The sequence below is a fragment of the Stegastes partitus genome, unplaced genomic scaffold, assembly GCF_000690725.1.
Source record: "Stegastes partitus isolate 25-593 unplaced genomic scaffold, Stegastes_partitus-1.0.2 Scaffold963, whole genome shotgun sequence".
Classification (NCBI taxonomy): Eukaryota; Metazoa; Chordata; class Actinopteri; family Pomacentridae; genus Stegastes; species Stegastes partitus.
Window position 1 is genome coordinate 113,868 of NW_007578694.1, and position 14,156 is coordinate 128,023.

General features: G+C 43.3%; 1 protein-coding gene across 2 annotated transcripts in view; it reads left to right on the forward strand.

Annotated features, from left to right (window-relative positions):
- pcsk5b (proprotein convertase subtilisin/kexin type 5b) overlaps positions 1-14,156 on the forward strand; it is a 61,889-nt gene that overhangs the window by 23,214 nt on the left and 24,519 nt on the right. For both annotated transcript variants that reach the window (XM_008294439.1, XM_008294438.1), the window contains exons 5-9: positions 1,139-1,215; positions 5,284-5,372; positions 6,508-6,680; positions 10,323-10,535; positions 12,064-12,164. In XM_008294439.1, coding sequence (XP_008292661.1) covers positions 1,139-1,215; positions 5,284-5,372; positions 6,508-6,680; positions 10,323-10,535; positions 12,064-12,164 — 653 coding nt within the window. The remainder of the gene's footprint in view (positions 1-1,138; positions 1,216-5,283; positions 5,373-6,507; positions 6,681-10,322; positions 10,536-12,063; positions 12,165-14,156) is intronic.

The following is a 14,156-nucleotide window of genomic DNA, read 5'->3' on the forward strand; positions in this document are numbered from 1 at the left end:
AGGCAAAACATATGACCAGCTGAACATTTTCTTATCAATAGACTCTACAATTTACGATGTTCCCTGAACGCCCCACATAGTGGGCTACGCTCACTCCTGTTGGTGGCCGCGGTGCTCAGACCGGCTTGCGACCAAAGATGACTTTAAAAAGAGTAAACTAGGGCGTTCTATTGTCAGATTTGTCCAAGATGAAACCGAGTCATTTCTTATGTCTTTTCTATGAGCGGAATAAACAGCGTCACTTTCAAGGCCACGCTCTCACGAGCAATTAACGTTGTATTAACCCCCCAGAGAGCAGAGGCTGAGCAAGATACTTATCTGTAGTTTACTGTAGTAGTTGCAAGCACCCAGTCCAGTGCAGGACTCTGCTGTGAAGGTGGAGATATGTGGCGGTGGTGTATTTGCGACAATAAAAAAAAAGAAAGAAATTTGAAGGAGCGGCAGCGAGGATTTAGGAATGACGGCCCGCCGCTCCTAAATGAATGTAGAGGAAACACTGGATTGTGTTAGAAGCTAATGTCCTTTTTTTTTAATCCACATAACTATTATTATAGGGATCAACTTGATTACAGTACTGGGTGTAGTTTGGATCAGATAGTCATGCGTCATGGATGACATTTTGGAGGGATGCTTCCTCCAGACTTGTGGGTGTGCAGGTATGCTGTGTGTACATGTTTATTTGTTTGTGGTTACATACTTTATGAGCATGCTAAAGTATGTCTACCTCAGACCAAGGCCAGATAGTTAGAATAACTTTTCAGCCTGAGGCAGCAGGTAAGGCCATCAATCAAGTGTGCAGATAAAATGATTCACACCCTGTTTGACAGGGCCTGCGCTGCTGTTATTAGCTACTCTTAATGCCTGGATTTGTTGATGCCGAGGGGCGAGTGGCGCGGCAGATTGGGTTAGCTCTGATTGCATTCGATTTGCAAAACTGTTGCAAGTGATGCTCATGTGAACTGTTTGACTGGGTTATAGAAGCTTTTTCGGTGTTCTACAAGTTAGTTGTATCACACATACACTGATAATGTGTGTTTTTTTTAATACATTTATCTGTATACTGTCTATATTCAAGTCATATACTCAGCAGTTGTTTTTATGTTTGGTATACATGTTTTGACCTCCTTGTCTCCTCCAGGACCCTCAAGCCAGCTATGATGTAAACAGCAATGATGTGGATCCCATGCCTCGATATGACGCAACCAACGAAAACAAGTAAGAAAACAATATCTATCCCACAAACAAGAGGGACAACATAGTTTTAGCCGTTAAAATAGGGTTCAGGTAAAAGTAAGCGTGTGGCTTCAGTGTTCTGTTGTTACATTTGCCAAACGCTTCTCGGCATCTCAGTGTTTGTCTGATTGATTTTACCAGAAGCTCTGTGCTTCAATATGTTTGTATTTGCGGAGTCCTGACTTTGTTGTGGGTGCGATGAGCTACATTAGTGAATGTGATTGTGACATTTGTGGGTGGGTTGTGGTTTTTCTGTTTGGGAGACCTCATGTGTGTTTGTGTGTATGTGTGTGAGAGGAATAAAAGAAACTCGCTTGTCCGTGAACTTGTCTTGTGCCAGTTTGGCTTTGGCTTCGTGAGTGATTTTTGCTTGTGTGTGTGTGTGTGTGTGTGTGTGTTTGGCTGCAGCAGCCCAAGTGTGGTGGCAGCGGCTCAGTCCCTGCTGGTAACGTATTGTCTTAAAGAGACATGAGGCCTACAGATGCAGCTTAATGAGCTGGTTTCCTTTTAGGGTTGAAACCACTGTTGTCTGTGATGTTATGTTTGTGGACAGAATTATGGTGTACTTTTGAACTTTTTCCTCTCCTGTCCTCTTTGCAATCTTTTAAAAACTAGAGATTATCATGGCGGTCACATCTTCAATGGAAGCTGAATGAATGTGAAAAGTTGACGTGAGGTTCCCGGCAAGTTAAAACTGGTCACCGTGCCTGAAGGGCAAGAAGCACATAGTCTGTTGGATTTGTGAGGAATAAGTGAACTTTAGCTACATCTGGCAAACTGCAGATTGTTGTCAGACTTTGTGTTGTATAGCAACGAGAATGATGTAATGCTTGTGGATTTAAATCTGTTGTCTGTGTGTACAAGCGGCGCTAACAGCTGCGCTTTGAAGGTAAGCGGGAGAGGAAAAGAGCAAATATGTTATCACTGCATCAATCTCCTATACAGTTCTCTAAAGTAACACATTTGGATGCACCGTCATCTTTTACAGTGAACTTCTACTGTGTGTGCTGACTTCTAAACGCTGTCCACAGATCATCGATTGTGACGAGACAAATCTGGGAAAATCCTGTTATCTCTGAGTCTGATGTCCTTTATTCCTGAAATTTCTGACAGTTCTGTGATTTTGTTTGTCATGTTAGATTGGTTTTAGTTTGGCTGTTTGCTGTTTAACCCTCTAAACCCCAAGTGGTTTCTGCGCCTCACATTTTTTTCTCACTGCGGGCTCGTTTTTTACTGCAATATAAAGTCCTGCACCGCTATAGAAAAAGCACAACCTTGGCTAGAGGGAACTTGTGTTTTTCGTGCAGCATGGTACAACATCCATCCATCCATTATCTATACACTGCTTAATCCTCACTAGGGTCACAAGGGGCTGGAGCCTATCCCAGCTGACTTAGGACACCCTGGACAGGTCACCAGTCTATCACAGGACTACACTTAGAGACAGACAACCAAGCACACTCACATTCACACCTACGGACAATTTAGAATCACCAATTAACCTCAACATTTTTGGACTATGGGAGGAAGCCGGAGAACCCGGAGAGAACCCACGCTGCATGGGGAGAACATGCAAACTCGCGAACCGGTGACCTTCTAGCTGTGAGGCAATGGTGCTAACCACTGCCTCACCTTGCAGCCCATGGTGTACAATATTAATACCAGAAATCCTAGAAAAAGATTTGATTAGTTATTTTACAAAAATTGCAAAAAACTACAATCAGTATGTTCATTTTTAAAGTGCCCTCCTGTGTTACCAGTATATTGACATATCTACATACGGTGGATATTTTACTACTTATATTATTATATTTATCATGTACCTGCACGGCCAGCAGCTCAGCCAAAAGGTCTTCGACGTTTTTTAACTACTGTGGGTCACATCTAATTCTTTTCCATTGCATTGGAGTCCAGAAATGTTTTGCTTTTTTTGGCGACCCTGGTTAATGCAAATGGTTTATTTTAGTTGAATTTTTTAAACAAAACTTTTTGATTGATTTTGACTAAATATCACAATTTTCTGATGGGTCGGCACGTCACAGATGACTAGTTGAAGGAAAGCCAGAAAGCTGGATATTTAACTTTTGTCTTGCTTTGATAAATGTGTGATTTTATCAATCTTTTTTAGAGACAACATGCTTTTCAAGCCTGCCAGCATATTTACAGATGCAGATGTGGATTTGTGTGACATTAGAAAAAACCCACAAATGTTCTTCATTGTCTTGCAAACACACGATGACCATCTCCTAACTGTCACAGTTACCGCTTTGTAACATTAAGTATTTTATTAGTATTTTTTAGGAATAGATCTGGGTCTATGCCGCTATAAAAATCCTCCAGAGCCTTGGTATGTTTAAACCTCAAAACCTCCATCAAAGTAAATACAAATGTGATTTTAAAAAAAATGTATTAAGCTGGATTCACAAAGAATGAACAAATATACTTTAGTTGCTCAAGCACAGTCAAAACACTCCAAAAATTAAAAAATAAAAGCAAACCACAGAGAGTTAAATGTGGGTCCAAGTGACTGTGTCCTTCTGAAACTTTAAAAAAAGTTGAAGAGTATCTGCATTTGAATTGTTCCCTATTATCCGCTGCATGGTTCTGGTTGAACAGAGAGATCCCTGAGAGACTGTGACACAGATGTGCAGAAAATGGAAAATACAGGCAAACACAAAGGCTGGAAAGACGGCCAGGCAGACGATTTTATGGATTGCTGGAGTGAAGTGAACTGAGTGGAGACTGTTGAAGCATTTTGAACGAGCGAGCCAGCAGTTTGGCTCATTAACTGTGATAAAGGGGCCCATCACTGATTTGCCGCCATTTAATATGTTATCTTTAACCCTCGCAGTTTCATCTGCGTCAACTTCTCTATAAACTTGTGAGGTCTTTGCAAATCTACAGAGGACTACAGGAAGGTCTCCACGTCTGTGCAAATGATGTTTATGCCTCTTATCTCTAGACTTGATGTGAATGTAAAATCGACTTAAAGACATGCAGACAGTACAGGTTTGTGTTTTTAATTTAATTTAATAGTAGAAAGCACCGATGTTGGAGTAAGCACCTCAACAAAGTGAGGACAGTGATGCCTGAATATTTTTTCTGGCCTGTAATCACGTTAACTTGAGATCATCAGGTTACTGTGAAACGGATTTTCCTAAGTCTCGAGTGCTTCCCTGGACTCTGAAACTTCCCCGTCTCTTTCCCGGGAGGGGGGTGGAGGAGGTTTCGATAGCTAGATGCTGGGTTTCCATGGCAGCGGTCATAGCTGTTTCCGGGGGGGTGTTGTGATGCAGATGTTCTCTGCGTGAGGTGCGTGTGTGTGTGAGTGTGCTTGTGCCGATCCAGAGAGTGGTGTTTTTGAGCAGGCGGCGGACGCAAACACACGATGTTTGTTTACGCTGGTCGCTGACCCGGGCCGATTGTCACCACTGCAGTTACTGGTGGAATGTTACCCTGGTGTGTGTGTGTGTGTGTGCGTATTTTTAATTGTTGTAGAAGTGTTAGTAGTGTGGTTTTGTCACTGTTCAACACTGCTTCAGCTGTCAGTGTTGGGGAGCACATTGCTTGCATGCTGCCCTCAGGAGTTATGAAAAAAAAAAAAGGACCAAACTGCATCCCTACATGTGTGTGTTTGTACATTTGGAGAATATTGGCACTGATGACCACCAAACATCCTGACAGTGTTAGAAATGTTAAACTACTTTCTCTTTCATTCTCTGTCAAGGCTATTAGGAAGAATCAAGAATTGTAGAAAAAATATTTATGGCGTTTGCTTCATTTGTAACACTTATGAGACTTTAAGCGTTTTGTTTATGATTACTTTAAGGAGAACGTACATGTTTGTCAGTGAAAACGTGTGTTTACGTGCGAGTGTCCGTTCATTCCACTTGAAAATCTGCGTGTTTGTGGAGTAGTTTGTGTGAACTCTCTTAGTTGTGTATACATTTCCTTAGATTAACCTTGCCTGTGACGTTCTTCAGTTCGGATACGTGGTGTGTATGTGTTTAGATTTATATAATAAAGTGCTCATTCCCGCTCTTTCCTCAGACATGGAACACGATGTGCGGGTGAAGTCGCTGCAGCTGCAAACAACTCCCACTGCATTGTGGGAATTGCCTACAATGCCAGAATAGGAGGTATTTATCAATCTTTTTTTTATTTTTTTTATCATGTTTCTGTTTATTCAGCAGAGGCTTGTGTTATAATTATTTGTATGTTAGTGTAATTAAGGCTTGTTACCCACTAATGCATGTGAAAGCCTACTGACAGAGTCTGAAAGGATGCTACAAAGGCTACAACCTGCCATCACTGAACATTTGTCTGTTCTGGTGTTAATGCTTTGCTGATTGTCATTGTGCAGAATTAACCAGCCAGCTAACTAAAATGAACTGTGTTAAGCTTTGCCCATGTGTTTACTGATCGATCATGTCTAGACCACATATCCACGTGTACATTCTTAGCATCCACAGAGCTAAAATGTGTTAGAAGCTTTAGTGATTCAACTGTAGACCAGATGATCTGATTAGATTTTCCAGGATTTTGTTGCACAAATGTACACATTAACCCACTGATCCTCAAACAGTTTCTGGTCACGTTTGTGCTCAATGTGGATTTATTGTTTGCCACAGCAGAAAATCCTGCCCCCCTAAAGGAAAAAACACAACCATGGCTGCAGTAAAGAGAACTATTAGCTATATAATATCATGAATCATTTAAAAAAAAAAAACTACACAGGTCTTACAAATACTAAAAAAAAAAAAGAAGATGCTTCTACGTACTATAGATATTTTTAATTCAATATTGATTAAGTATTCTATTCCTATCTGTTCTATTTACACACTGCCTGAAGTTCACCTGAAAAGTCCCTGAATTTTTGTAGTGCAACTGTTTCTTTCTTCCTTTATTTTGTTTTTTACAAAATCTTGTTGGCCATTTCTTTTTTAATTATTTCTGATGAATAGTGTAATTTGGGTGATTTTTAAGACAGCATACCTTTCAGACTGTCCAGTAGGTTTTGTGGTTCAGAGAGTAAAATAGAAATAACACATTTTCTCTGTTTTCTTAGCTGATTGAATTAATATTGATGTATTATGTGTGACTGACATGGAAACGCTTAATGGCTGATCTGCTGGTTCACCGGCCTGTTTTTAATTTATTACACTAATTATGACAGGAGGAGTTCCACGGGCTGAATCTGTGGGAATACCTTGGAGACAGATTAAAGCTTAGTTTTCTTTGCATACATTATTTCTGTGCTTGTTTATTAATCAGGTGTGCGAATGCTGGATGGAGATGTAACAGACATGGTGGAGGCCCGGTCTCTGAGCCTCCACCCGCAGCACATTGACATCTACAGTGCCAGCTGGGGACCTGATGATGATGGAAAGACTGTGGATGGACCAGCATCTCTGGCCAGGCAGGCCTTTGAGAACGGCATCCGCACGGTGGGCGCACGTACACATGCATACACATTTACATACAGAAACGTGTAAAAAAACAAACATGTGCTTTATTCCTCAGCCAAGACTTTGACATTAGTATTCACGTGGCAAGAAAAGATAGAAACACAAACGGCCACTCCACGCAGATGTGTGTTTCACACTAATATACTCATATCCCAAACTCCTCTGCGACGGTCTGTACCTGTGAAGCTCCTGCGGACATTAGAGAGCAGCCCCGGTCTATTAGCATACATTCATTTACATATTCATAGATTATTTTGCATAACGACAAGCTGCTGCTGTGCTGTTGGCTGAGTGGAGTGGAAAAGCTATAACGGAGGTTAAGAGGGGTGAAGCCATTTACTGGTTACATCTCACAAGGATACGTCCACACGTTCACAAAGTTTGTCACAGCTGGCTGTGTGTCATTTAGTTAAGCACCTTCGAGGAGGTGACGGGAGTTGAGGAGAGTCAGTGGTGGCGGTCAGGGACCTCTGAAGTTTCACACTGAAAACTGGTAGACTGACAACAAAAGGTGTGTTAGGAAAAGGAGAAAAGAAAGAGAACGGGGGGGGGGAAAAGGGACAGACAGGTAGGGAGTGTGAAGAGAAGAGAGTCCCTGTTGCTCCTGACAGGTTGGCCTTTTAAGACGACAGAGGTGAGGCTGATACCTGTCCAGCTGGTAGGAGCTGGACAGGGAGATGTGCTTGCATGGCCACCTGCTGCTGTGTGCGTGAAGCTGAGTGAAGGTGGCATGTTTGCGAGTGTAACGTGTAGCTGTGTGACACCCTGAGAAGACAGTTTATCACAGAGAGCTGAGGTGTTAGAGACTGACAGCGGTGCAGAGAGTCAGCTGTATGTTTGGCTTTAACAGGGCTTATCTGCGACAGTGACATGGTCTTCTTCTGTCTGTCTGTCCTCCTGTCTGCCTATCAGTCGATCACAAGTGCACAGCATATTCCTTTATTCCCATTTGATCTCCTGTCGATGACCGCCGATGATCAGTTTGGCGTTGCGTCTCACCTCTCCCTCACCTCCCTCTCTTGCTAACTGCTCTTCAAACTGCTCTCCATCACTCTCATCTGTCAGCGTTTGCTCCTGTCTGATCCCCCCTCTCACTTGGAGGGGCTTCACTCGCTTATCGCTGCCTGACAGAAGCCCCCTTTTGAAGAACCCCATTCTACCTTTTTATTCCCTCATATGTGTGTGTGTGTGTGTGTGTGTGTGTGCGTGTGTGTTGTTTGAGTGTGTGTCCTGACAAACACTGTGGATCTCAATGTCAGTCAGTTTGTCAGGTATTTTTTCGCTGACTCCTGACTGAACTTTGCCTTCATAACTCAGTCAGTCGTCAGCGACACTGCGACAGCCTCAGTGCGTCACCGGCAGGTCCAGGGTTTAGATCATATTTAAGTCGGCCAAATCTGGAAGCGGAATTTTTAACTGAAGTAGCCACCAATGAAAGGCAACTGGCACTGAATGCTTTACTAGTGAATGAATTGTTGCATTTATTCACAACTTGAGTCAATGTGGAGCTCATTCCTAAATAGCTCCAGCCTCTCAATTACCAAGATCATCAGAGTACATCTGGGACGAGTTTATCATGTAGCAAAAAGTTAGATTTGAATATTAAACCGTTGCCTGGCTACACATGTGCCTCAGCTCTAGCGTGTGTGCAGTGTAGAGCTGAACGATTCAGCGAAAATATCTAACTGCCAATTTTCAGACAGATGTAGTGATTAGATTTGTAATGTCATTTTTTTTAAAGCCAAGTTCACTGTGTAACAGATTTAAAACCTGATTGAGCATTACCACATAAGACGCCATCAAAAGTGTGATTGTAGCACAAGGAGGACGGAGATGAGGTGTGTCAGAAGAGTTCCAGGACTGGTGTCACAAAAGATATATTTCAAGTTTTCCCCTTTGAAGTAATCCCCCTGGAGTCTAACGCACCTTCCCAGCCTTCTCTGCCACACCGCCATGCACTCCTGGAAGGATTCTTCCGGGATTCTCTGCAGCTCAGTTGTCACAGCCATCTTGATTTTGTCCACGTCTTCTTCCCCTTGATGACCCCCTTGAGCTTAGGGAAGAGGAACAAATCCCACAGAGCCAGGTGGGGTGAGTAGGGAGGTTGCTCCAGCACAGCAATGTTCTTCTCAGCCAGGAACTGTGGGATGCTCAGGGCGTTGTGAGCAGGCGAAACAGCCACGACTCGTCCTGCCACAACTCTCGCCTCTTGAACGAAGCAAACGCCGCAGGATCTCTTTGTAGATGTGCTTGTCTGAAGGGGAAAACTTGTAGTTTGTAGTTTGGATTTGAAATGTATCTTTAGTGACACCAGTCCTGGAACTTTTCTGACACACCTCGTCCATTTGTAAAACTATTGACATGAAGTGTTGCTATGAAACACTAAGACTGTGCTTGTGTCAGTGGAACTACAGCATGCAGCCTGAACCACGTGCAAAAGAAACAAACTCCTTGTTCTTAATATTTAATAGTCACACCTTGTACATCCTAAATTGCAGTCTTTGTGATTCACTAATTGCATTGTTTCAAATTGCATTTTGGTTTAAAATCGATGAACTATTCAGCCAAAACATGCACCTTAAATAGCTGTGAACTCTTTCTTGATGATAACAAACCACATCACACTGCTGTGCTTCCTGTCACAGATTTGCACAAGTATGTTCTAATGCTGGCTGCTTGTGTTCTTTTGATGCTTTTCTGTTGTTCTTCAAATACACATGATACCGTTGCTTGCATAAGCTTTTCAATGTGAAGTCACAAACATAAAAAGTGCTCAGCACGACTGCAGAAAAGGCAATTAAACAAACTAGAACCTGGGAAACACAGAGTACCTGCCTCGAGAAGAAAACAGCGGAGGCAGACAGAAAACATCACGACACGAAGCAAACAAATAAATTGGAGTTAAAGATTAGAAAATGGCTTCAAAGTGAAATAAAGTTTAAAGAGAGATAGAGAGTGTTTAAAAATGATGGAGTTCCTGTAGGTGATGTTTATCTGCATGCTGCCTTTCAAGCACACGCGGCAATATATATATTTTTTTTACAACAAATAAAATATATTCCGTTAAAGTAATGGAAAAGATAAAGCTGAAGTCAGACAGCAGACATGATGCAATGAAAACATGGATCTTTTTAAGTAATGTCTTGTAGCTGGCATATTACTAATGAAAATGACAGCATTCATTTGGTTCTAGCAACAGTCTGATGTCAGGCAGTAAACGAACTCCTCTGCTGCCCTGACGTGACAAGAGGCAGAAATTCACTTCTCCCAGCCTAAAAACAACTCAGCATGGCACTCAGCGATGCCAGCTTTTTAGGGAAAGAAAACATCCAATAGATTTTGGCCAATTAAAACATTATGATTACTGAACTTGGATCAAGTCGCATCAGATCAGTTACCAGACACTCGCGGCCTCCTGATCTTTTCCTGCACTTTTTCCTCTTGCTGGTAAAGATCTGTCTTTCCTCATGTGGTTATTTCTGCACAGAGAGCCCAGAATCACTTTTATTCTGATAGGCAACAACAATGAATTCAAAACAAAGTCTGTTGAGCAGTAATTACCTCTAAGATAAACCTGAAGCCTCCTGTTAATGTAACATCTGTGCGTGTTTTTCCCCACAGGGGAGGAAGGGCCGCGGCTCCATCTTTGTCTGGGCTTCAGGTAACGGCGGGCGCAGCAGAGACCACTGCTCCTGTGACGGCTACACCAACTCCATCTACACCATCTCCATCTCCAGCACGGCCGAGAGCGGACGCAAGCCCTGGTACCTGGAGGAATGCTCGTCCACGCTCACCACCACCTACAGCAGCGGCGAGAACTACGACCGAAAGATTGTAAGCATTGAAGTGTGTGTGTGTGTGCATTGGGGATTTCCAGAACCACTGTTTAGCTCAGGGCTGCACGGTGGCTCGGTGGTTAGCACCGTTGCCTCGCAGCAAGAAGGTCGCTGGGATCTTTCTACGTGGAGTTTGCATGTTCCCCCAGTGCAGCGTGGGTTCTCTCTGGGTTCTCCGGCTTCCTCCCACACAGTCCAAAAACGTGTTGAGGTTAATTGGTGATTCCAAATTGTCCTTCACCCTAAGTCAGCTGGGATCGGCTCCAGCCCCCCGCGACCCTAGTGAGGATTAAGCGGTGTATAGATAATGGATGGATGGATGGACATTAAAGCGTATTAGTCCTTGAAAGGAGTACTAGTGGCTTATGCCTTCCTCACTGATTTCTCACTGCAAATACAACTTGGGCAAAGATTTTGGAGTTTTCCCAGCTTTGAATGCGAGCCAAAGAGCCATGCAGGTGTTATGTCTTCCTGTAAGTTTGCACATGCAGCATATAATTTCAGTTAGAAGTGCAGCATGACAGAACTCGTGTGCGTTCTTGCGGCGGGCTCGGCGGCGTGACCTCGTTTGACTCAAATCGACCACATCGCTCCCATGACCCACTGGGATGGACGGTGACAGTTGGCCGCTTTGAGCTAACTTGTCTGGCAGTGTCTCGCTACATTCCTCATACTGACGCTACAGATGGACACACACACTCAAACACACACACACTCTTTAAAGTCTCCTTCTCCGTCTTTGTGCACTTAGCAGTAGAGCCTCATATATCTCCATGTCAGCCTATCTACTCGAACACATACTGTCCTGTCTACTCTAATGCTGTTGGACCACTTTCGCTTCTTACTAAACCATTTCAGACTCTGTGTGTGTGTGTGTGTCTTTAGATAATCCCTCAAACTTTTTGGTCCAGGAAAGGTCCTTTGATGAGGGCTCAGGCTGGAAGTTAGCCAAGCTTTTCTTGGCTGACGGACTGTCAAGCTGTCTGACTAGTTGGCTGATTAAAGTCCATACAATCAAAGCGAACATACAGCTCTTTAATAACACGTTTTACCACCTCTCGTCGCTTATTACACTGCGTCCTTTGTTTCTCCTTGAGCACCGAATTGATTCCTTCGGGGAAGCTGGTGATTTGTGTACTTGTGCGTGAGCGTCTGTGTGTGTTATCTCTAGCGAGGCAGCGTATCAAAGCTGGAATGTGAGTTTTAGGAGTTTCAGGTGTGTCTAAATCCTTCTGATCCTCATGACTTAAATCTCTGTCTGTCTGTCTCTTTCTCCCTCTCGTCCTGCCGTCGCTGTCACTATCGGCTTCCCTCCTTCCTCCTCAGTAACGGCGCTCCTCTTCGTTTCCGTCGTGTGTTCGCTCATTGCTTTCTTATCTTCTCCCCTTTCGTCTTTGATGTTGACTCCTCCTCCTCCTCCTCTCCTGTCTTGTTGCTGCCTCTTTTCTCTTTCGCCATTCCCGTGTTTCCTCTGCATCACTCTTTCCTCCCCCCTCTGACTCTCTCTCCTTCTCTTCTACCTACAGATCACGACAGACCTGAGACATCGATGTACAGACAGTCACACAGGGACATCGGCCTCGGCTCCCATGGCTGCTGCCATTATTGCTCTGGCCCTGGAGGCAAAGTAAGATCCACTTAACCTCTTCCCTTCGCTTCATCCCTTTGCCCCTTGCTTACCCTCTAATGCCCTCTTGACCTCTGAACTCGTCTATTACGGGAACACAGGAGGCATTTTTTCGTAGATGCATCATTGCCGAGTGAGCGGTAGAGATGCATTTAACTACTTGGGAAAGCAATCTTTGTTTTTCTCAGTCAGTCAGCTGTGCAGAGACACACAGGAGACAAGAAAACTATACATGGTCATTGCTGCATTCACAGATCAGCTTCTTGTTTTCTGCGTAATGGTTAAAAGCCATCATTTCAGTATAGGTGCAATTAACCTGCACCTATCCAGTGATGTATTCACATTTACTGCTTCTGCATTTGCAGCTCAACCCAGCTGGTAGAGACACCTTGTGTTAAAGGTTTGCATAAATAGGGAACTGTTCTTCCAAAGCACGTTTGCTCATCACAAATATTATGCAGCTTTATGCGGGTGCAGGTGGTAGAAAACTCTATGAAAGCAGTAATCAAAGTTTAATTGATAGACCCGGACCCAACATCAGCAGTGGACGGTGTGTCGATGACAAACCAGCATTTGGACTTTCTAGGCTGAGAAATGTGCTGAGACCCTCCAATCCATATGGATACTCGCTACCTGTGCGTTTCAGCTACGTCTCTGGATTGTGCATTTTCATCATCATCCTCCTTCAGTGGTGAACTGTACTTGACCTTTAACAGGATTACGCTCTCCATTGTGAAGTGGCCACCATATATAGCTGCAGTGTGTACATACTGTAACCTGTCTTTGTCTGGGCTTTTGCCAGACAATCCCTTATGGTACATTAAGAACACACCGGTGCAGATGTCATAACCGCTTTGCACTGGGATCCTGAAGCAAATGTGAAACACCTTTTGTGTTTCTCTCTCTCTTTTTTTTTTTTTACAGCAGATGTTTGAACTCTGAGCTGTTCTGCTTTGTGGCAGCTCAGCCTTCTGCCTTTTTATGGCTGTTTAAGTTCAGATGATCACATGTGTTTATGTAGCTGTGCGTGCTGAGAAAAGGATATTTTCTTCTTTGGTACACAGTGTTCCATCTGAGCTGTCAATAAAACTGAAGGCTGTATATAATGCAGTGAGTAATACCATTGTATGAATGCATAATAGCTGCGTTCTTACAGATAAACTTTTCCATTTAGGAATACGGTGTTCTTTTTAGAAACGCACAAATTGTAATATATTGCAGTTGTCTTTATATCCTTTTCATTGGCAGAAAAATGTGTCACGTGTACACTTCTGCTACTTTGGAACTTAAAAAACATTTTAGATATTGGTTTCAAGATGTCTTAGTGGCAGAATAGGTGCACTTTACTCAATTTTAAGCTCTCTTCTACAAGCATAAGGACGTTTCTGGGCCTTGGATTTTCATGTGTTACGTTTCTGCTACACGGAACTGGTGGCCATGATGAAAGCAAGGTGAGAGAAGTAAGACAGACAGATATTAAAAGCAGTTTTCCCCCCCCAATTGTTGTCACTGTGCTGTTTTGCCCTCTCAAAGCCCTGGTTGCGTTTTGTATGAGGCACAGCAGATGCTGGCCTGCTCGTCGTTGAAACCTGTTGAGTGGCTTAATTTGTGATAAATTCATGAATTGGAAACAGTGTAGTGCAGGTGCAGGGACTCTGAATTAGGCCCATCATCACATGTTGAGCAGCTCAGTTAGCCGAGGTCACTTCGTTTAACCTGGATAATCCAATCCAAATCCTCCCTGTAGAAAATATTCTCGGTTTCCAGGCAGTGCTGGGCACATAAGCCTGTTTCCTCAACAAGATTATCACACACTCTTTCTTGCCTGCCTGCTTTCTTCTCTTCTGCTGGCTCTCACTTCCTCCTTGCTGTGCCTCCACCACTGTCACGATGGGCTTTTCTTTCTTTTTTTTTCCTTTACTCCTCCAAGGCAAACACTCTTCTTTCTTTTCTTTCTTTTTTCTGTCCATTCATTCAGTTTCTTGCATGCAT